This window comes from Arvicola amphibius, chromosome 7, assembly GCF_903992535.2.
Source record: "Arvicola amphibius chromosome 7, mArvAmp1.2, whole genome shotgun sequence".
NCBI lineage: Eukaryota > Metazoa > Chordata > Mammalia > Rodentia > Cricetidae > Arvicola > Arvicola amphibius.
In genome coordinates this window covers 102,691,607-102,715,160 of record NC_052053.1, presented here as the reverse complement: position 1 = coordinate 102,715,160, position 23,554 = coordinate 102,691,607, and the positions used below count along the sequence as shown (strand labels likewise).

The 23,554-nt window shown below is 45.1% G+C and overlaps 1 protein-coding gene across 1 annotated transcript in view; it reads left to right on the top strand.

The window, feature by feature from the left end:
* The window catches only part of Syne2 (spectrin repeat containing nuclear envelope protein 2), a 301,471-nt gene that overhangs the window by 46,761 nt on the left and 231,156 nt on the right, over positions 1-23,554 (top strand). Inside the window, exons 3-4 of the mRNA XM_038337460.1 lie at positions 21,149-21,210; positions 23,404-23,499. Of these exons, the coding sequence (XP_038193388.1) occupies positions 21,149-21,210; positions 23,404-23,499 (158 nt within the window). The remainder of the gene's footprint in view (positions 1-21,148; positions 21,211-23,403; positions 23,500-23,554) is intronic.

The window sequence follows — 23,554 nt, the reverse complement described above, 5'->3', positions numbered from 1 at the left end:
GCAGGACCAGAAATGTCTGGGTTATCTTTTGATGTTTCAGTAAGGGATAAAAATCTAGTTTATGAAATATGTTGATGATGGACTGAGTTCTCTATTCCTTCCATTATTGAAAAAAAAAAATCAGATTGGGTCTGGAATACAGTTCATTTGGGATAGGACCTGCATGGCATAAATGAAGCCCTGGGATGGAGCCCTAGGACCACGGAAGCTATACACGTGGTACACGCCTGTAGTTTCAGCACGTGGAGGTGGAGGCAGAAATTCAAGATCATTCTTGGCTTTGGATGTCACTTGCTTCAGTAATCTTTCTGAGCCTTGTGAGTCTTGTTGATAGACACCTTGCATAGCGTGTTCTCATATTGTCATTACAGTGAAGTTCCGGAATTTGCAAAGCCTCCATTAAACAATGTAAAATTCAAAACCGAGATGGTTTAGGTAAGGGTGCTCATCACCAAGCCTGATGACCTGATTTTGGCTCCTGGGAGAAGGAGAGAACCCACTCCCGCAAGTTGTTCTCCAACCTCCACGCACGCATTGTGTCATGTGTACACGCACATGCACAAATAAATAAGCGTAATTAAAAAAAAACCACCAAAAAGCAAACTCACTCTAACAAAAACGAAGGTCTCTAAAGCCCTCGATAGAGTTGTTCCATGTGCATGGTGCCAAATAGGATGAAAGCGTGGTGACGTGTGGCACGAGGCGGGGACGCGGGCTGTGTTTCTGGGAGAAAATCTGCTCTACCTCAGGGCTGTGAGAGTCAACGCCCTATGTCTGGGAAGAGAAACAGGATGGTGGGAGGTTCTGGGGAGAATTTCCGTTGCTTCGTAAGGGAGCACTTGGTGGGCATGACGAGCGAAGAGGAACAGAGGATAGGTGTTCGCAAGTACCAGTTTACTTTGCTGACTGCTTCATACTGCTCAGTTACTCTCTATAATCTCGTGGGTCTGCTTTTTGCTGGTTGGATCATTATTCTATCCAGGGAAACAATTAAGCTAGAGCTCCTTCCAGACTGTGAGTTTTGTACTGAAACAACAGACGACTTCCAGAAAGTTCCATAATATCTCTTTTTAATGCTTGTTTGGAATGTTGTTTGCTTTGGCATCACGAAGGTTTATAATCTTAAAAATATTCTGAATAAGTGAAAAATAAAACTAAGAACTCTGGTAATGTTTGCATAATAGTGTTTTTAAGAAAAATATCCCCGCCCCCTTAGGTTCACGCCTAGCTTTGGCTTCTGGGAACTTTGGTTCTGTTCTCACAAAGAGTGTGGAGATAAGCTTGCATTATTCTGGGTCAGTTACATTTGAAAACTAGGGCAAGATAAATCCAGGGTCATTTAGAATCTTATTAAAGTGGGTTAACAAAGATCTCATTCATTGCTTATAGAAATAAAAATCCGTTTTAATTAGCCTCATGAGAGATGCAAGGTTTTCTGAGCTTGTGTGTGTGTGTGTGTATGTGTGTGTGTGTGTGTGTGTGTGTGTGTGTGTGGCTGGGCTGTAACTATTCAGAGCTTGAAGTAAGGAGTAAGGAAAAAATTAAACTCAAGCTGCCATCACGAAAATGGGAGCTGATATAGCATATTGATTTGTATGTGCTTGATGGGTCAAGCGTGTGATTTGATGGTCTGAAATGCATAGATTAAAAAAAAAAGTGTCTCAACAGTTTTCGTCATCTGCTTCTACCATTGGTGACTGTAATGTCTCTGTTTCTGGTCACCTAAACCATTCAGGAGAATTTTTGTAAAAGTCAACCACATGTGCTTGCACTGAGCGTGGGAGCTGAGGTTCACAGTGTATTTGTGAATGGCGTGTATACGCATCAGTGTGTGTGTGTGTGTGTGCCCATGCTTGTGAATAGTATGTGTACTTGTAGGTGTGTGTGTGCTCATGCTTGTGAATGGCATGTGTACTTGTCAGTGTGTATGCTCATGCTTGTGAATGGTGTGTGTACTTGTCAGTGTGTGCCCATGCTTGTGAACAGTGTGCATACTTGTTAGTGTGTGTGTGCTCATGCTTGTGAATGGTGTGTGTACTTGTCAGTGTGTGTGCCCATGCTTGTGAATGGTGTATGTACTTGCCAGTTGTGTGTGTGCTCATGCTTGTGAATGGTGTGTGTACTTGTCAGTGTATATGTGTGCACATGCTTGTGAGTGGGGTATGTACATAGTCAGTGTGTGTACACATAGGCCAGAGACTGATGTTGGCTCTTTTTCTTTGATCATTCTGCATCTTTATTATCTTTAGTTAAAGTATTTCATTTTAATTTTTTAAAATAATTTTTACATTTATTTATTGTGTGTGTACATTTATACAACAATACCCATATGGAGGTCAGAGGGCAAATTGAGGGAATTGGTTCTCTCCTTCCACCATGTGGGTCCTGGGTATCAAGTGTCTTCAGGCTTGGTGGTAAGTGCCCTTATCCACGGAGCCATCTCCCCACCCTTCACCTGGCATGTTTGTGGTCAGTTGAGTGTGGGAGAAAAGAGAATTTGTGAATCATCAGACAAATGGAATAATTGAAGTTCTCTACGTGTATCATTGGAGGACCCGGATGAGCAGTCTCTTCTGGATTTGAGCCTAAAGAAGTCTATAGAAGGACTCCTACTGCACACCTCGAATGCTCCCCATCCCCTTTATAATGCAGGGGATTGTTGGCTGGATCAGGGTGCTGCATCACAAAGTGTAGGGCGCCTGGCTCAAATGCAGAGTGCAGACAGCCCTTTTCATGTTTGAGAAGTGTTTAATGTCTTTCTAAAACATTGGATGTTAGCCTTTGGTTCAGCTGAGTGGGTTTTCTTTAAAGTTTGTTTATTTTTATTTTATGTGTATGAATGGTTTGCCTTTGTGTATATCTATACACCATGTGTGTGCCTGCTGCCTGCAGAGGCCAGCAGAGGCCAGCAGAGGGTGTTGGATCCCCTGGAGCTGGAGTTCCAGATGGTTCTGTGCTGGGAATCCGACTGGAGTCCTCTAGAAGAGGAGCCAGAGCTCTCGACCACTGAGTCACCTCTCCAGCCCTTTGAGTAGGACTTTTCACAGTAGGAATTGGTTTTCCTGTCTGTCTGTTTTATTGCCAGAACTTCCGGGGGGGGGGGGGGGGTTGGTGTCTTCAAACCAAACCATTTCCAAAGAGTGGGTGAACTCAAACTTAACACCAAGACAAACAACTCTTGACAAGCTTTGAACAACTGGAGCCTGCAGTGCTTATATTTCAGCTGGACTAGATAGCAGGCAGGAACAATCTGAGCGTGTGGTAAATGTGTAGCCAGTTAGCTGGATTTAGTGATAGTGCTTGGTGTCTTAGGTAGGGTTCCTATTGCTGTGATAAAACACCATGACCAAAAGCAACTTGGAGAGGAAAGGGTTTATTTGGCTTAAACTTGTAGTCCATTACTGAAGGAAGACAAAATAAGAACTCAAACATGGCAGGAACTTGGAGGCAGGAACTGATGCAGAGGTATGATACTTCCTGGCTTGTTCAGTCTGCTTTCTTTTTAAAAAATTTATTTTATTTATTGTTTTTAATTGAACTATACACCTTTCCTCACTCCCCTTCATTTCTCTCCTCTCCCTTTCCACCCTCTCTTCTATCCCCCCCAAGATCTTTTCTTTTATTTCCTTCCTAGGCGGATCCCTGAATATCTCTCTTAGGGTCTTCTTTGTTGTCTAGGTTTTCTGGGATTGTGGACTGTTGATGTGGGATTTCCCTCTGTATGTTGTGAATTGGTTAATAAAGAAACTGGCTTGGTTCTTGGGTAGAACAGAGCTAGGTGGGAAAAACTAAACTGAATGCTGGGAGGAAAGAGGCAGAGGCAGAGGTAGAAAGAAACCATGGAGCTGCCGCTGGAGATAGACATGCTAAAACTTTGCTGGTAGGCCACGACCTTGTGGTGATGCATAGATTAATGGAGATGAGTTAAATTAAGATGTAAGAGTAAGCCAATAAGAAGCTAGAGCTAATGGGCCAAGCAATGATTTAATTAATACAGTTTCTATGTGGTTATTTCGGGTCTGAGCTGCCAATCAGCCGGAATGACCAAGCGGGCCTCCTTACAACAGACAATAGGCTGGTTATTTTTTGTTTTATGTCTAAAAGTACCCACTTATGAGTGATACCTATTTGTCTTTCTGGGTTATCTCACTCAAGATGGTGTTGTCTAGTTCCATCCATTTGCCTGCAAATATCAAGATATCTTTATTTATTTATTTATTTATTTATTTATTTATTTATTTATTTTTACTGCTGAATAGTACTACATTGTATAAATGTACCACATTTTCTTTATCCATTCTTTGGTTTGAGTGGCATCTAGGTTGTTTTCAAGTTCTGGCTATTATGAATAATACTGCTACAAACGTAGTTGAACAAAAGTTCTTAATGGTGTGGTTGAATTGAGCATCCTTTGGGTATATGCCCATGAGTGGTATTGCTGGGTCTTTAGGTAGATTGATTCCTAATTTCCTGAGAAATCGCCATACTGATTTCCAAAATGGCTGTACACGTTTCTACTCCCACCAGCAATGGGGGAATGTTTCCCTTACCCCACATCCTCTCCAGCATAAGTTGTCATCAGTGTTTTTGATCTTGGCCATTCTGACAGGTGTAAGATGGTATCTCAGAGTTGTTTTGATTTTCATTTCTTTGATGGCTAAGGATGTTGAGCATTTCCTTAGTGTCTTTCAGCCATTTGAGATTCCTCTGTTGAGAGTTTTCTCTTTAGGTCCATACCCCATTTTTTATTGGATTATTTGTTTGTTTGATGTCTAGTTCCTTAAGTTCTTTGTATATTTTGAAGATCAGTCCTCTGTCAGATATGGGTTTGGTAAAGATCTTTACCCATTCTGTAGGCTACCATTTTGACTTATTTACTGTGCCCTTTGCTTTTCAGAAGCTTCTCAGTTTCAGGAGGTCCCATTTATTAATTGTTTTTCTCAGTGTCTATACTACTGGAGTTATATTTAGGAAGTGGTCTCCTGTGCCAATGCATTCAAGGCTGCTTCCCACTTTCTCTTCTATGAGGTTTAGTGTGGTTGGTTTTATGCTGAGGTCTTTGATCCATTTGAACTTTGATCCATTTGATACTACCAGCCCAGGGATGGCTCCACCCACAATGGGCTGGGCCTTCCCCATCAATTCCTAATTAAGAGAATGCCCTGCAGCCTGATCTTATGATGGAGTCATTTTCTCAATGGAGTCTCCTTTTTCAAATGATTCTAGCTTGTGTCAAGTTGACATAAACTAGTTAGTGCCATGATTTCTCTGTCTCAGAGTAGGCTTCTTCAAGGGGGACAGTTTAGGACTGATCAGGTAGCACAGAGATGGCTCACTGAGTTAAGGGACTTGTGGCCAAACCTGAAGAGCTGAGTTTGATCCCCAGGATCCAAATGCTGGGAGGAGAGAACCAACTCTTTAGGTTGTCCTCTGACCTCCACATGCATGCACGTGCGCGCGCACACACACACCATGTAATAACAGTAATGATTAAAAACAAAACAAACCACAGAGGGCATCAGGGCAGAGTGGAGAAGAGCTGTCCAGTTTGAGGTAGTAAGTATGGGGCAGCTCTGAGATGAGGCACATAGACAAGGTGAATTCATATAAAAGAGGAAACCTCACGTGATGGGTAAGGATTGGTCTGTGCTGATATTGGAAAGCTAGGCAAGGCAGAGATGCTTCAGGAAGAGGTCTGGCAGTTCTGAGGTCAGGTGTGTGGGTGGAAGCCATGCTGGGACTTTTTTTTAATTTTTGAGATAGGTTCTCACTCTATTGCCCAGACTAGCCTCAACCTCCTGTGCGCTGGGATTATAAACCCCCGCTACCACGGCTGGATTGGAAGCCCTTAGTTAGGGAAGTAAGATGATCTGATTTGCATTTTGCAAAAGGCCACTTCAGTGCTGTGGGGGGAGGGACCTGGGAGGATGAGGAGAGTGAGGGAGTCAGTTAGGATGCTTTTGGAGGTACTTTAGGAGAGGTGTCATGGCAGTCTGGATCAGGGCATGCATGGGATGAATGAAAAAGGAATATGTTTGGAGTTGGTTTTCTGCTTCTATCTTGTGGGACCAGGGGTCCAGCTCAAGTTGTCAGCCTTGGCCACCAGCATCTTTAAGTCATCTCATTGCTCCCTATCATGTGTTTCCTACGTATGGGTTAATTTACTCTTAAAGTTTTATTTACTTGTTTATTCATATTTCAACATTTTAAAATTCATTAATAATTAATTTGTCAACAAGGTCCTCTATGTAGCCCTGACCTGCCTGGTACTCACTGTAGTGCAGGATGGCTTCAAGCTTAGGACAATCCTCCTGCTTCAGTTGAGTGCTAAGGGTATAGGCATGGCCACTATGCCTAGCTCACAACAAATACTTTTGTGCATACATTGGGTATAAGACACTTTGCTGACTGAACTTGTGGGGTCATACATGGCACATACTTTTCAGAAGTATCTTTGACTACGGGGATCAATCCCCACAAGTATGTAGACAGAATCAGTGTAAGGTGATCTGTACTGAAAGGGTGGGAGACGTATTATGGAAGAGTAAAGTTGGGGGTACCTCATTCTGACTGAGAGTTAGGGAAGGGTCCCCAGAGGAAACACTGTTAGAACATGAGCAGGGTGAGGATGGAGAAGCGGATTGGGTAATGGAAACAGCATAGGACAGAGCAGAGGGAAGGCCGAACATGATGCCATGGATGGCCAGTGGACTGAGGATCAGTGTGGAGGAGACGTGGAGGGATGACGCTCTCACTGGCTGGAAACACATGGAGGTGTGGCATGTTTTCTAAGTTCAAAGGGAGCAATTGACTGTTTGGGTAGATTAACAGAACTAGTTTTGTAACCCCCACCCCCACCCCAGGCTACCTTGTGGGGTGTCTTCATGGGAACCAGTGTGGAGGCAGAGAAGAAGACAAATTAAAGAATGTCATGATGATCCTGCTGAGAAATAATGATGGCCTGATGCGGAGGTGACAGCTCAAATGGAGAGGAAGGGATGTTCAAGAGGCTCCTAACAGGCGCCAGGGCTTTTTCACTGACTGAGAAGAAGGGAGGAAAAAGTAGGGAAGAAGACACTGACTTCCAGGGTTATCCTTGGGCAGTTGAATGGATGGTGGGAGTGTTCACTGACAGCAGTGCAGGGGAGGAAGGGAGTTGGCTGGAGATGACTCAGTCTTGGGAATGTTGAGTTGGAGGTGTCTGTGAACAGCTAGCTAGAGCTACCCAGATAGCAATCAGCTAGACATGCAGGAGGCTCCGAGTGACAGCCACTTAGCTGAGGGTATTGACTTGAGGGCCATGAATCTATAAAGGCAACTTCTGCCATTGGAGTAGGTGAGACTGTTTAGGAAAAAAAAAGGGTCCAGGTAGTCTATGACAGATAGGAAGAAGTAAGCTAGGCCTGGAGTGAGTCAGAGGAGGGTCTCCTGGGAAGGCCAACCCAGATGACTATGGGTCCAAGAAGGGAGAGGGTGTGAAATCAGGGCCGCATGCTTTCCGATTTCTAGTGAGTGCTGAGAAGGATTCTTTGGATTTAGCACCAGGGACATTCCAGGTGGCCTGGTGATCATTAAATGATCATCTACTCAGAGTAGATGAGTGAGTCTTATAAGGAGGCTAGGACAAGGCGATGCATTAAAGAAGTCTGGGCTTGGGGCTGGGAACGTAGCTCAGCTGGTAGAATGCTTGCCGACAGTGCATGAAGCCCCAGGTTCTATTCCTAGCACTGCAGAAACTGGGCGTGGTATACACCTGTAATCCTAGCACTAGAAGGTAGAATCAGGGGGATCAGAAGTTCCCAGTTACATAGTAAGTTCAAGGCTAGCCTGGGATACATGAGGAGAATATACATACATACATACACACACACACACACACACACACACACACACACACACACACATCTCAGACACATCTGGATTTAAAGTTCTCTTCTAAGAGATGTGAAATCTGGGCTAGGCTGTCAGAGGCATAGAGAGACTTTTAATAAACGCTGCAGTGGATGAATGAATAAAAGACCTTCATCTTCTGAAGACCTCAGTTCTCATCTCTGTCTCCTTCCCAGACGTGCAGGATTTGGAGAATGCTGTCATGGTTCTCATCTTGAGTTCTTCCCTAGACATGATGGGCCCCAATGCAAGCCTTTGTAGGCTCTCCAGATTCATATACATAGATAGGATTATTGCCACACTGCTTTTGTCGGCTCTTCCTGTCCTTTCCTGTTGTCTCAATAATGAACCATATGTGTAAAATTGTTCAAATAGGTTTAGAGAGAGATTCCCCAAAGTGAGGTGTTTGGACCCCTGTATTAGAGTTTCTGAGAGCCAGAACCCAGAAACATACTCTTGCATCCTGAGAAATGTGCCAACTCGGGAGAATCCCTGCCTGTAACCACAGGCTGCTTGGGTCTTTGGAACTTGGAAGTCAGCTTGGCCATACGTGGACTGGGCCCCGGAGAAGTTCAGGCTCGCACGCTTTGGCCTTCACAAGAGCTGGTTCCAGTTTTACTTGATAAGATGTAGATAAGAGGCGGTAGTAAAGAGTCAGATTATGTGCATCAAAAATAGTCTTTTGGTTACAAAAAAAAGTTGTCGGCTTATTGCATTGATGTTTACAGAACTGTTCGGGTCGGTCAGACTCTTAGCATTGTATCAGTGCTGTGGGATCAGTTGCTCACTCAGAGCCAGGAGCTTTATTCCAGGGAGGGTGGAAAAGGGCTTAGTGTAAAATCTCAGGTGTTTACACAAGGGTGTGGCTCACTTCTGTGTTAGCACGAGCTTGCTAGTGTCACATACAAAGGCGGCCCACAAATTAGCAATCATGGGCTGTCTAATTTCCTATCAGACTCAGTACTGAAACCTCTGTGTCTGCTGTGGAAAAATAGCAGCTCAGCCCCTCACCCTTTTCCTGGCCACTGAACGGCTCTATTAACACACTATTTGAATTCCTACGGCATGAAAAGCACTTTGTGTTCCGGTGGAGACAGGAGCCAAAATCATGGGGCTGGAGAGATGGCTCTGTGGTTAAGAGCACTGGCTACTCTTCCAGAGGACCTGGGTTTGATTCCCGGAAGCCACATGTCACCTCACAATTTTCTGTAACTCCAGTTCTGAGGACTCCGATGCTCACTCTGGCTTCTGGAGGGCACTAGCCATACACACAGTGCACAGCAGATACAGGCAGGCAAAACATCAGTACACAAAACCAAACAAAAACCAAGGAGGAAGGGAAATCAGAAGGGGCTAATGAGGGGTGCAAATACCTAAACAAATAACTCAAGCTCTTAAACCTTTATTCAGATTTATTCTGACATAAAATTCCTGGGCTGGAGAAGCACTTACCTAACCTGTACAAGGCTCTTGGTTAACTCCCCAACATTGAGTATGGTGGCAAATGCCTTTAATCCCAGCACTGGGGAGACAGAGGCAGGCAGGTCTCTGGATGAGCTCAAGGTCAGCCTGGTCTATACAGGGAGTTACGGGCCAGTCAGAGCTATCCATTGAGAGTCTGGTCTGTAACTGCCCACAAAAAAGTTAAAAAATAAAAATTTACATGCCACCTAAATCACCTGTTAGAAATGTTGACCTAGATATTTGTAGAGTTATGTAGATCACCACCATCTCTGATTTTACATCTTGTTCTGTCACCTGGAGAAAGTACCATTTATTTTAGCTGCCTCCCCTCCGTCTCCATCACCCTACGCCTCGTAGACTTCCCTATTTGGGCACGTCATGTAAATGCATCGTCCAGTGTGTGATATTTTCATGACTGGTTTCTGTCGCTTAGGTTTTCCATATAATCACTAATATTTACTTGCGTAGACTAGAACTCATAAACTGCCCTGCAAACGAACAGATGTCAATATTTTAATCCTTAAATACCATGAAGTCTCTGATAACTGTGGTGTTGTTTTAGCATTAATGTAGCGATAGGCAACTTGAAAAAAGATGCGCGTGTCTGCAATAAAATAAAGTTTTATTTATAAAGTCAGGCGGCGGGTCACATAGGCCAGGGCACTGTAATTTCCTGACTCTAGGTCAGTAGTAAATCCTCTTAGTGACTGAAGTGGGTATCACTGCTCCATTTTACTGACAAGAAGCTATCCAGAGACCTGCCTGCCTCTGTCTCCCCATGTGCACAACTATGGGGTCATAGCAGATATAGGATCAAATGAAGATAGCGTGGCTCCAAAACTGGGGGTTTAGTCTCAGCGGTGATTATAGATTGGGATGAGCACTGACTTGTGAGCAAGCGGGAAACAACCCCCCCCACTCTGTGACAAGAAAGAAAAGAACTTGGTTGCCTTTGCTTTCCTTCAAGGTAGAGCCATGGGGTCAAGACTGAATGGCCAACTCCATGATGGTGTCAGGGGCAAGGGTACCTTAAGGCTTGTCTTCACAAGGGTCTCGAAGGAAGGAAGCTGGAAGTGTCTGGACTGAGGCTGGAGTAGTACTATGGGGTAGGATTTCACAGATTTCCTAATCCCTATTAAGTATTTTGCTGTTGATCTTGAGAGCAAGCCACATCTCCAAGGATGAAAAGATAAGGAGGCAGATGGGTCTCTAGATGTCTTTTCGTCAGTAAAATGGGGCAGTGAATACCTCCTTTAGTCATTAGGAGGATTTACTCTGCTGACCTAGATTAAAGTCAGGAAGCTACGATGCCCCGACTGGCCTTATGTGACCTGCTGCCTAGCTTTATAAATAAAGTTTGATTGATCGCAGGCACGTAAAGACACATATCTTTTTCCAAGTTGCCTGTGACTGCTTTCATGCTAAAGCAACACCGTAGACAGTTATCGGAGATTTCACAGGACCCTGATTTCCTGGCTGGAGTGAAGAACAGCATGGAGGGATGCTGAGCGGACCTGACTGGCCGGAGAGGCATCCTGCCAGAGCTTACGGGGGAACGGAGCAGGGGAGCTGGAGGGGGTTGAAGGTGGGCGTAGAGAAAGAGGTAGTTACTCGAAGGAGGCAGATGAGGCTGGACAGGAGGCCGATGGAAGATGAGGGCATCACATCCTGAGGTCCTGTGGAGAGAGTCTGATGTAGTCCTCCTGCATGCTGGGTTCCACAGGCGATGGCTGCTCTTCCGCAAGGATGAATCAGACTTGGGGTGGGGTGGGGGGCTCTGTGAAGCAGAAATGCGAGGTTGAGCAGTGGTTGCCCAGGTGCTCGGGAGTTATGTGGGTCAGCATTGACTTCCCGGATCGTCTTACTGGTGTGGTAAAGCAGACCTCAGCCATAGGAGTATTTTCCTTTCTTGATGGCTTGCATATTGCCGGTTGCAAGGCAGTGTGTTCACGCTTCCCATCTCCCTCCTCCACTGGTTAGTTTCCCACTTTGTAGTGAAGCACCAGGCCCTTTCCTGTTTATCCTTTCAGTGCTTTCGAGTTTTCTTGTTTGGGTTGTATGTGCTGTGCTTTTCATCCCCTTAACTTGCTTCCTTGTTTATTTCTGTTTGTTGCCATCTCCAAGAGAAACAGCAGGCGCGGCAGACTTTCAATGCTCTCTGTGCTGGATGACAGGTTGTGATTCTTCGGGATGTCTGTTGGAGCACATGGCTGCAATGCATTGTTCAAACTTGATTATGCTTCCCATGAGCATCCCAGCTAAGGGTGAGCTGGGCATATTGTTTTAAAGGATGGCTATTGGGCCTCATTAACCCACGCCCTTGACTTCAAAAGAAATATGCTCTTGCTCTCTGCCTTGGTTCTTAGCTCAGAGCTCCTAAGGTCCTTGAGATTTTCTAAGACTATTGGGGGCATTTGTGTTCTAATATTTGGTTTTTGGTCTTGTTTCTAATGCTCTCAAAGCCCTTGGAATTTCCTAGATAGGGGTTTCTCTCTATAGCCTTGGCTGTTCTGGCCTCAGACTCACAGATATTAGCTTCTGCCTCCCGAGTGCTGGGATTAAAGGCATGCACCATGACTGCCTGACTTTTTTTTTTTAATTAGTGCTTGCATGTGCACACACATGCCACAGTGCATGCATGGAGGTCAGAGGACAACTTGGGCAAATTCATTCTCTTCTTCCACCACATGAGACCCAGGGGTCCAACTCGGGTCATCAGACTTGATTGCAACCCTAGGTGCCATCTCTCCAGCTCTGTCTTTTGTTTTAATGAAGTGGAGGACCGAGGTTGGTTATCATGCCATCCCATCTTTGGTGGTGTGCTGGAGATTGTGTTGTCACGTTATGCTCATGTCATGAAGCCACCATAAAAGTCCCTGAAGAGGAGGTTTGGAACTCTTCTGGCCTGGGAGTAGTACATTTGGATGCTGGGAGAAGGATCTTCACTCTGCACCTCTTTTCATGGCTGGTCAAGGACATGAAATACACACACACACACACACACACACACACACACACACCCACACACACATGTGTATAAGAGTTCAATGAATCATCACAGCAAGTAACTGAACCTAGGCAGGGGTCTTGGAATTTCTTAGTTTGAAGCCAAGAAGCGTGGGTGAGGTGGAGACCCTCAGTTGTTATTGACCAAACTGGAGAGGCAGTCTTGAGGTACTGAGCCCTTAACTTAAGGAGTTTACACTAACTCTAGGTAGTTAGTATCAGAATTGGGAACACAGACTTGGAGAATTGATGACTCTGACGGGAAAACCCCACAGTTGGTATTCTGAAGGGTTTAGGAAGAAAAACACAAAAAAAGTGCTTTTTCCTCAGTAATGTGTTTTTTGTTTTTATTTGTCTTGCGCCTTAAAAATTTTATTTATTTATTCATTCATTCATTCATTCATTCATTCATTCATTCATTTATTTGAGATGGGCTCCTGCTGTGAGCTCAGGCTGACTTCAAACTCACAGCAGTCCCCCTGCCTCAGCCTCCAGAATGTGGGGCGGAAGTCAACTTCTAGTGTCATGCCTCATGAGCCATCTACCTTATTTTATTTCCTTACTGAACTTAAGTTTTGGAGACAGAGCTTTCCCTGGGGCTCACTGATCAGACTTGACTTGCTGGCCAGCAAGCTCCAGGGATCCCTCAGTCTCCACTGCTCGCGTCTACAGTGCTGGAATTCCAGGTGGGCACCATCATGCCTGGCTTTCTTTTTTGTGGAAACTGAGTCCTGCAGTCAGGTCCTCAGGCTTGCCTAGCAAGCCCTCTGCTGACTAAGCCATCTCTCCATCACCCAGGGATGGCTTTGCCTGAGGCATTTGGGTAGAGGAAGAAACACCCTAGGGCTTATTATAACAAGAATTGGGAAAGACACGGGGCTGGGATAACTTGGCAGAAAGACCCTTTCTCTTACACAATGACAAGTTTGCTCCTTGATTCTTGTCCTATTGACTGTGCCTGCCAATCAGGAAATGTTTTGAGCATATCTTCAACATGGAGAACTCTGGAAGGGGAAGTATAAACACAGAAACGTTTATTTAGTGTTCCAGGTTTTACACAGAGCAGGAGGGAAACTGTGAGCTTAAGGTATAGCTACAGTAGGTTGCAGGACGTAATTTGAACAACGAGAAACAGCGTTAAGTTATATCCTTTAATATACTCATACAACTATCCATAGAATCATAATAAGCACACTGTTTTATAACTTGCTTTTAAGTTACATATATGCATTGGTGTTTGGCCTGCATGTATATCTGTAGGAGGGTGTTAGGTGCCCTGAAACTGGAGTTATAGACAGTTGTGAACTGCCCTGTGGGTTCTGGGAATTGAATCCGGGTCTTCTGGAAGAATGGCCAGTGCTCTAACTGCTGAGCCATCTCTCCAGCTCCTCTATTTATATATAAAATTTTTATTTTTTCAAAACCGTGTCTCATGAATCCCAGGTTGGCATCAAACTCCATATGTAGCTGAGGATAACCTTGAACTTCTGATCCTCCTGCCTCTTCCTCCCAAGTGCTGGTATTTTAACTGCGCAGTACCACAACTAGTTTGTGTAGTCCTGGGGCTTTGAGCGCACTAGATGAGAACTCAACCATCTGAGCCACATCCTCAGACCAACTTGTTCTTTCTCACTGAAGCAAACATCTTCCGTAGCACCAAGGCGACTGAACATCGGTGCTGTTCTTTTTGTTGGGTATATGTATTTCCCGTCCTTCCTGTTTTTGGAAGGTTATAATTTGGGACATTTCTTACAATGTAGCAGCTACCTTTTTACATTAAGTAGTGTGTCTTTCCTACTTAGTGGGCACAGCCCAGGGTTATATGTGGTGCCTTGATTGTGGAATTGCCTAGATCAGATTGGCCGGTGAGCATTTGTGTGTGTGTTGAGGGGGCATCTTCCTGATTGTAGTTAGACGTACGAGGACCCAGCCCACTGGTCCAGTGCCATGCCTAGGCTTGTATAAGAAAGATAGCTGAGCAGATGCTACGGAGCAAGCCAAGAAGCAGCCTTCTTCTGTGGGTTCTCCTTTGCGTTTGCCTTAAGTCCCTGCCTTGACCTCCTTCTGTGGACTATGATGACCTGGCAATGGAGGATGAAGTAAACTGTTTCCTCCCCAAGTTGCTCTTGGTCATGGTGTTTATCACAGTAAGAGAGGAGAAATACATGACGGTGCCTAAATCTTTGCCTTTCCAGTGAGCAGGGTCAGAAAAGGAATCTCCCTTATCTGCATTAGTTTAACCTGCATGCCAGGTGATTCTGTAGATACCGAGTGCCTCCTGCCTACTCAGCGCTATTGCAGGAGCTGGGAACACAGAGCACAGCCCAGACAAGCTCTTCCCCATGTAGTTCCTGTTCTTTATGCCAGTCTACAGGGCACTGAGGAAGGGTCACAGTTATTACTGAGTAAAAAAAATGGAGGAATTTTGGTCAGGTATCGTGTCAGCCTTTAATCCCAGCACTTGTAAGGTCAAGGCCACCTTGGTCCACATAGTGAGTTCCTGGACAACCATGGCTCATAACAGAGAGACCCTGTCTCAAAAAGCATGAGATTTTGAAGGTTAAGGTTAATGCTTAATTTCTATGATTTTCTACTTTTGCTTTTGAAACATTTGTGATTTCAGATCTTTAAAAAAAGATTTTAAGTGTGTGTGTGTGTGTGTGTGTGTGTGTCTATGTGTGGTGTATGTGTGTGTGTGTGTGTGTGTCTATGTGTGGTGTATGTGTGTGTGTGTGTCTATGTGTGGTGTATGTGTGTGTGTGTGTATGTGTGTGTGTGTGTGTGTCTATGTGTGGTGTGTGTGTTTGTGTGTGTGTAAATGAGTACAGATGCCTGTGCAGGCCAGAGGTGTTTGATCTCCCCGGAACTGGAGTGTCAGGCAGTTGTGAGTCATCTGATGTAGGTGCTGGGAGCCGAACTCAGGTCTTCTGCAAGAGCAGTCTAGAGGAAGACACCCAATGCCAACCTCTGACCTATACACACACACACACACAACCTAGCCTATAACATATGTGTGCATATATACAAAAAGTAGCTTAGAGGCGTATTACTCGTGGAGAATGTTAGCCTAGGAACTTATAACTTACTCAGGAAGGAATTAGGAAACGATGGACAGATTTTAATGAGGAATATGAAAAGCAAAGTGCCGAATCTGGGGCTGGGCGCAGTAGTCTGTCCAGCTGATTACTCCAGGAGATGTCATACTTCAGTCCTTGCGACTCTGGGCTGAAGAGAAAGGTGTGTGGTTCCTTGGCCTTGGACTGCTGTTTTCGGAGTTATTGGGAGAGGACTCCTGATGTCAGCATCTCAGGTGAATTTATGCAAGACATTGGGACCTTTCTGACACCCAGTAGCCGTGGTAGCCTTCGTAATGAGCCAACTCGTAACGAACTTAAAATCTATGCCCTGAAGTTTTACCTAATTTGCTTTCAGTTCAGTTCCCTCCCAGCCAATGGGGAGGCTGTTGCCAGCTCATAGCCTGAATCAGAGCAAACAATGGGGTGAAATGTATTTCCATGGTAATGATACCAAGAGAAAATCTGCCTCCCTTTTCGATCAGTCCAGTACTTTCGAGGAACGCTAACCACGGACACTTACATTAAGCAATATGTAAGTGTGTCACTTGCATTCCCTGTTTACCTCCAAAACCAAAATAAGCTCACGTTTCCTGTTTCTTAGTATTTTCACAGAAATTCTGTTCTTTCCTTCATTTCTACTCCCCTCCCCCACACCTGCCATCTGCCGGTTAAAACGTCCTATTCTCTAGATGCCATTCTAAGAAGGGTTTTATTAAGTTGCGGTAAGCACATGGCTCTTAATTATTTGTTCCCCCATGGGTCAGCCTTTAAAAGAACAAAAGGTTACGTCTCCTGGCACAGGGTAAGCTGCTTGGCTCTAGTGCCGGTAGAATTAACTGTGCTATTCGGGGCCAAGGCAGGAGGAAAACCTGTGAAATGTGGGCCAAGGGAATCTGTGGCACGGAACATCTGCAGAGGTGTTTTATGCACCCGGGATGGCTTTGCCATTAAGTAAAGGGTCCTTATTGTGTTTACAGAGCTCCGATTTCCCCCACTGAAGAGTTGCTCTCTGTCTGGACAGTAAGTTTTACAAAGCCTCAAAGAGTCCCTTCCAAGCCTTCTGGAGGCTCCTTTTGTGCACCGCTTCTCTGTGGAGAGGGGCGCTCCTGTGGGGGTGGCTGCGGTCGCTCTTCTTTCTACCAGCCCCCTGTTTCTATTGGAGTTGAAGTGAATCGGGACAGCGATAACCAGCTCTCTTTAGGACAGCTCGATTGTCTTCATTCCAGTTTGTGCTCGTGGTCAGGGGTTTATTGCTCACCCCAGCCTCCAGTTAGACGAGCTGCTCCAATTTCAACCATCTCATAAGAACCCTGATTTTGGTGGCTGCTTTTCGAGCCTGGGAAAGCTCAGAGACCATAGAGGGCTGAGTCTCAAGGCTTGTTTTGTTTAGTGTCAGATGAACACGGAATGAAAGCTCCTCTTTTCGGAGTATAGCTCAAATGACTGAGATTTACAGATGCGCCCACAGCACTAAAACTCCGGAGGCTGAGGATGCTCTTGCCGAACCTTAAACTCTGGCCACAGCCCACCCACCGCCAGGGCAAATTTCATGCGCATCCTCTTCTCTCTCCATCCCTGCAACTTCCTTGGAGTCCTGCAGCATCCTCCTGGATGTGGTGACAACTCCCTGCACAGTTCCCTTTTCACACATTATCTCCTAAATAGGAGGCTTTCTGTTGGTCCCTGAGGATGTGGAAGAGGTAGTTTGGCTTGTGTGTGGTTTGTTTGTTTTTATTTTTAAATTTTATTTTGAGCTCCTGTTTTATAGTTATGGAGGGCAAGTCTCTTCCTGCTTGGCAAATGTGCGTTGTGCACATGTAATTTGATCTTGGAATCATAAAACTTGTTTTCTAGTATTTTTCCCCCCTGTTGAGAGATAAAATTAGCCCTCAAGTGCATTTTTTGCAGCACTTGTTTAAAGTTATTTATCATCCACTGATAGGAGAGGGAAAACGCTGACAGCGCATCTTAGAGATCCCAGGAGCCTCAGTAACGGAACTGTGGCCCTTGGAATACCTCTGTAAAATAAAATTTAAACCAAAAAGGATTAACTCTCAAAACACTGAAAAAAATCCAGTTGCCTTTTCAGAACCCCATTTAGCTTAACTAACAATTCTGTACCGCCCTATGCCGTGTAAGTCATCGAGCTATTAGCTGACTTCAACCTGTAATGCAGAGAAATGGAAAGTGGAATTGTGTGGGGTGGGGGTGGGGGCACAACAAAACACAGCGAGGCTCAGCGAATCTGTAATCAGTCATGGTACTTGCTAGATTCTTAATTCTACTTACCCAGGTAGCTCCTCTTCTGTTTCTCAACCAGATGCTTATTAATTTAAAAACATTTTAAGGTCCTAACGTTGGTGTCACACTTCAGTAGCCCAGGTGAAGGTGACTTGGTCCAGGGTAGTGTAATTCTGAGCCTAAAAGCATGTAGGACCATGCTTGTCAAAGTCAGGGTCCTTAGCTTGTAAGGCAAACACTTTACTGACTCAGCTACCTCCCCAGCAACAGAGTTTGTTTTGAAGATGGGTCTGAGAGGATTTCCCAAGGCCTTAGGTAGGAACCAGAGATAGACAGGTTATCTGGCCAGTGCTGGGGGAGGAAAACAGAAGTGTAGGCCCTGAGGGTAGGAGATAGTCACTTCCTGTATTGGAGGTTGCTAGGTGGTCCAGCAAGATGAAGGCTGAATAGCAGCCATTGGTTTTAGTGGGGTGGGGGGAGCGTTGACATCCTTGACTCCTGGTGACCTGGATAAGAGCAGTGCCTGTGGATTTCAGGTCTGCCAGCGGTGGGGCCAGCTGGAAGCAGGTGAGGAGTGGACCTGGAAACAGTAGCGTAAGTTCTTTTGGAGGCATTTTGCCGCAAGGGAGAGCAGACAAATACAGCATGCTGTTGGGGAGAGAGTGCCAAGGGAGGTTAGTTTCTTATTTTCAGAGGGAGAGTTAGCGGCATGCATTTATCCCAGTGGGAATGGCTCAAGAGTGGGGGGAGAACAGGATAGGAAATTGAAGGGAGAGGAAGGTTCTCAAGTAGGTAAAGGAGATAAGAGCTAATGAATGAGAGGAGGGACGGCTTTGATCTGAGCAAGGCTAGTTGCTATATACCTATACTTAGGAGGTTGTTAGATGAGATTGTTGGTTCTCTTGGGAAGAAAGGTCTCCTGGGCTGACTGTAACTTAGTTGACAGAATGTCTGCCTAACATGCATGCAGTCCTATGTTGAATCCCCAGCACTGTGTAAACCAGAGATATATGGGGAGCATGCCTATAATCCCAGCACTTGGAAGGTGGAGGCAGGAGATTGGGAGTCCAAGTTAATTCCCAGATACACAGTGAATTCGAGGCTATTCTGGGGTTCTTGAGATGCTGCCTCAAAACAAAAACAAACAAACGAAACCAAAATTAAACAAACAAACAAAAACCAAAGAGAGCGATGTTCTAGTTTCATTTCTGTTGCTGTGATAAAATATCCTGTCCAAAAAAAAAAAAAAGGCAGCTTAGAGAAGAACTGGCTTATTTGGCTTATTATCCATTATTTCAGCTAGTCACATCACATCCAGAGTCAAGAGCAAAGAGAATGAATACATCCTTGCTGGCGTCTGGCTTTCTCATGTCTTACGTAGTTCAGATCTCCTTCATAAGGAATGTGGCTGCCCAGAGTAGGCTGGGTCTTCCTGCATCAATGAACAATCAGTGCAACCCCCCTTGGACATGCTAACCTGATCTAGACAATTCCTCATTCAGATGTTTTTTTTTTTCCCCAAGTGATTCTAGGTTAAGTTGGCAGTTGACACTAGCCAGCACAAACAACAGCAAAGAAAGGTCTTAGAGACTAGAGTTAGGGAAGAGGCCATGTGTGTTTGAAGAAGGAACTGTGAAGTTGCCTTGCATCTGTTCATTGGTAGAAGAGAGGGTTTCCATTGTGACTGCTGGGTGGCACTGAGGGTACTGGTAAGACTGATCATCATTGGTGGGTATCTTCGTTACCATTCTATTGATGTGAGAAAACACCGTGACCAAAGCAACTTATAGAAGAAAGAGTTCTTTTGAGTTCCAGGGGTTGAGTCCATGACCCTCAGACCATCATGGTGGGGAGCGTGGTAGCAGGCAGGCAGACAGGCAGGCAGGCATGGTGCCGGAGCAGTAATTGAGAACTTACATCTAATCCACAAGTGCAAAGGCAGAGAGCTAACTGGGAATGCCATGGGGCTTTCGAAACCTCAAAGCCTACTCCTGATAACATGACCTCCTCCAATAAGGCCACACCTCCTAATCCTTCCCAAACAGTTCTACCGATAGGGGAACCATTTAAATATATGTACCTAGGGGGCCATCCTCATTCAAACCACCACAGTTGAGTTTGCCAGGGCCTCCGTCAGCAGGATACATATAGGATGAGGTGTGTAGAGAAAAGCCACAACGTGCCAACCAAATACAAGATGAATGAGGCACACATGAGTGTTGACGACCGTTGATGGTCTCATTTAGTGTCTGGGATGGGTAAAGGTGACAGGGATGCCCAAGGATGACAGGGAGGGTGCGAGAGCCAATGAGAATCTGGCAGAATTGGTGACGTGGAATTAGTGATGGGATTCTTAGAGCTGGTCACTGGAAGGAGAGAAAAGCAAGGCTGGGGAGTGATGTTCAGAGTAGAAGATTCATTAGACCGAGTTTAGAGAGATAATACAAGTGCTATCAGGTGACCATGGCAGTGCGTGATGGAGGCAGGAAACATGTGTGTTTATGCATGTTTATGCATGTTGACTGACGGCAGTAGGATTAAAGGGCAGACTGATGTGAGATGTGGTCAGCTCACAGTCACTGGTGGAAGCAAGGATGTGAGCATCGGGAAGAGGCAGAAATGGATGTCCTGGCTTCTGTTTATAGCCGACCCATCAGGTGAAGGGGGGTGGGAGACCTGAAGCTCAGTTGGAGGGTGTCTGCCTGATGCTGAGAAAGTGGGATGCTGAAGGAAGCGTAGTGGGACCACACCTACACAGAAGGGAAGGGAGGGAGACTCTAGTGCTCAGTCTAGCCCTATCCCAGCCCCCACTCTTCTCTCCCCCACCCCATTAATGAGAACGTGGCTTATGTGTTTGTTATGTGATGCTCTATGCCAAGCGCACTAGGTGAATCATTTGCCTCTCAAATCAACCTCCATCTGTGAATGCTTGTTACTTGAAGTCACCACCCAAGGTCACATAGCCACTCAGTTGTGGGGACACGATTCAAACCCAGGTCTTTTGTTTATTTATTTATTTTAAATTTTTTTTTCCTTGAGACAGGGTTTCCCTGTAACTTTGGAGCCTGTCCTGGAACTAGCTCTTGTACATCAGGCTGGCCTCGAACTCACAGAGATCCCCTTGCCTCTGCCTGTGTGCTGCGATTAAAGGCGTGTACCACCACTGCCCATCAATAGCAGAGCATTTTGCATGATCAGTTTGCTTGATAAGGTGTCAATTGTAAGGTTCTCACTGAACCTTTAGAAACATCTTCAGGCGTCCCCAGTTGATTCAGAGCTGGAGGCGAGGGGCACTTCTTCTTTGTGGTTTCTTGAACAGTACAAAGCTGTGAAAGATCTCAATTCTTTTGTTAGTAAAGAAGTATTAAAAACCATCATGTCTTGTCAGCTGACCTGTGGCTTTAATCTGTGCGTTCAGAAGGAGTCCTCCGCTTCCCGTGTTGTGACCATTGCTGTTTCTTCTTTCCTAGCTGAGCAGGAGGACACGCAGAAGAAAACCTTCACCTGCTGGATAAACTCGCAGTTGGCAAAGGTGAGGACAAGGGTGGTGTTTAGCTGTGAAGGCAGCTGTGGCTTCCTTACTCTCTCAGCTCTTACCCCAGGGTGGCCTATGCCTGGAATTCCAGCACCTGGGAACTGGAGGCAGGAGGATCAGGGGTTCAAGACCAGCCTTGGCTATGTAGTGAGTTCCAGGCCACCTTGGACTACATGAGACCCTGTTTAGCAGCAAACAAAGACACCAAAGCTAAACACAGTGCAGCGATGACACATGGAAGGTCACAGATGTCTGCTCTCTAAGAGAATGCACTAGCGCTCACCACGGGTGTCCTGCTTTATTGGTTATTCTTTCCCGGAACAAGAAAGAGGCGCCTGCGAAGGACCTGGACAGTGCCATAAAAACATTTAGAGTGCTGGCACTTCATGGAATGACATAATGACAGTGTGCTGTTTGTCTGTATTGAGTGACGTGTATGAGACGTCACCCTAAACTTGTCACGTCTGACAGTGATGAGTGCTTATGACAGCTGCTGTTTTGAAATCATAGCTTATTAAATGGTATACTATACCATTTCACTATTTTTATAAGTACATAAATTATATTTCATCTCACTATTTTTACATCTTTGGTTTTGTTTTTGAGACAGGGTTTCTCTGTATATGTAGCCTGGCTGTCCTGGAACTCACTTTGTAGACCAGGCTGGCCTCATCTGCCTATCTCTGCCTCCCAAGTGCTGGGATTAAAGTACATTTTAGTTTTTGAGATAAGGTTTTTCTAGGTTTTTCAGGCTGGTCTTGAACTCCTTGAGCTGAGCAATTCACCGCCTTAGTTCCCCTGTAGCTGTGACTTATGAAGAACTACCACCCAGCTCACATTTTCTTTCTGTTCTGCTGTTGGGCATTAAATTCAAGGTAAAGGTTGTATGCTAGGCGAGTGTCCTACCATTGAACGATATTCTTGAATCTCCTGTGATTATTTTCTTTTTCTTTTTTTAATTTTAAAAGAAGGAATTTTAATCCAGAGCTCTGTTTTATCAGGATGCCTGGTATCTCTCCCATCCAGGTACTAATCAAGCCCAACCTGTTTTGCTTCCAAGATCAGACAGGACCCTTGATTATTTTTATTTATTCATGCATTTATGCATCTATGTATGTATTTATTTGTTTGCTTATTTATTTATGTATGTATTTATGTGTATATATACACAGACATACAGATGCCCATGGAGGTCAGAGAGGTCACTGGATTCCCTGCAGCTACAGTTTTGAGCAGTCAAATATAGGTGCTGGGAACTGAACTTTGATTCTTTGTAAGAGCAGTATGTGGGTTGTTTTTTTTTTTTGGGTTTTTTTTTGTTTTTGTTTTTCAAGACAGGGTTTCTCTGTGTAACAGCCCTAGCTGTCCTGGAACTAGCTCTTATAGAGTCCACTGTCCTCAAACTTACAGAGACCTGCCTGCCTCTGCCTCACAAGTGCTGGGATTAAAGGTGTGCACCACTACCACCTGGCACATATGTGTTCTTAAATGCTAAGTCATCTCTCCAACCACATTTCTTTCTTTCTTTTTTTTTTTTTTTTTTTTGGAGACTGGTTGGTCTAAAAATTGCAATAGGTCTTAAGCTTTTGGCCATCCTCCTGCCTCTGCCCTCTAGTGCTGTTTCCAGGCTTAGTCTACTTTGCTAGACTTCCAGATGACTTCTAGGTGATTTCCCACTGTCCCCATGTCAGAGAGATAGTGAGTCCCACAGAGAAGGCCTGGGACTTGACCTTATCACACATTCAGCAAGGGAGTATCCTGGGGCGCAAATCTAGTTTGGACCTATGGGCCTATGTCTCGGTGATTCTGAGAACCTCAGACAACCTGGATGCCTGATGAATGAGTCTCACCCTCTGCCCTTCCTCTCCACCCCTCCCACACAATGCGTGTCATTCTGACAGAGGGAGACACATCCTCAGCCTGACTCTGAGTGTCTTTGCACTCTCCGTGCACAAGGGTTAGGGCTGCAAAAGCTCCGCTCAGAAAGAGCATTATGTTACTGGGACTATGACCCGGGATGAATTGGGCTGTCTGTCTCACCGTGCTCTGGAGTTGTGAGTCCTGTGTCATTCTCTTAAGATAATTTCTGCTGACTTCTAGCTGGTTTTGAAGACACAAAGCCCACCGAGGAGATTGCTTAACGGTGTTTTTGGACCACTTGTAGATTATCTCCCTTGTTTCCTTTGGCAGCACACACCTCCCTCGGTTGTATCTGACTTATTCGCAGACATTAAGAAGGGCCATGTCCTCCTGGACCTGTTAGAAGTTCTCTCAGGACAGCAGTTGGTAAGCTTCCCGAATGGCACCAAGACACTGGGTTGGTTTTGTATTTTTTTATGTA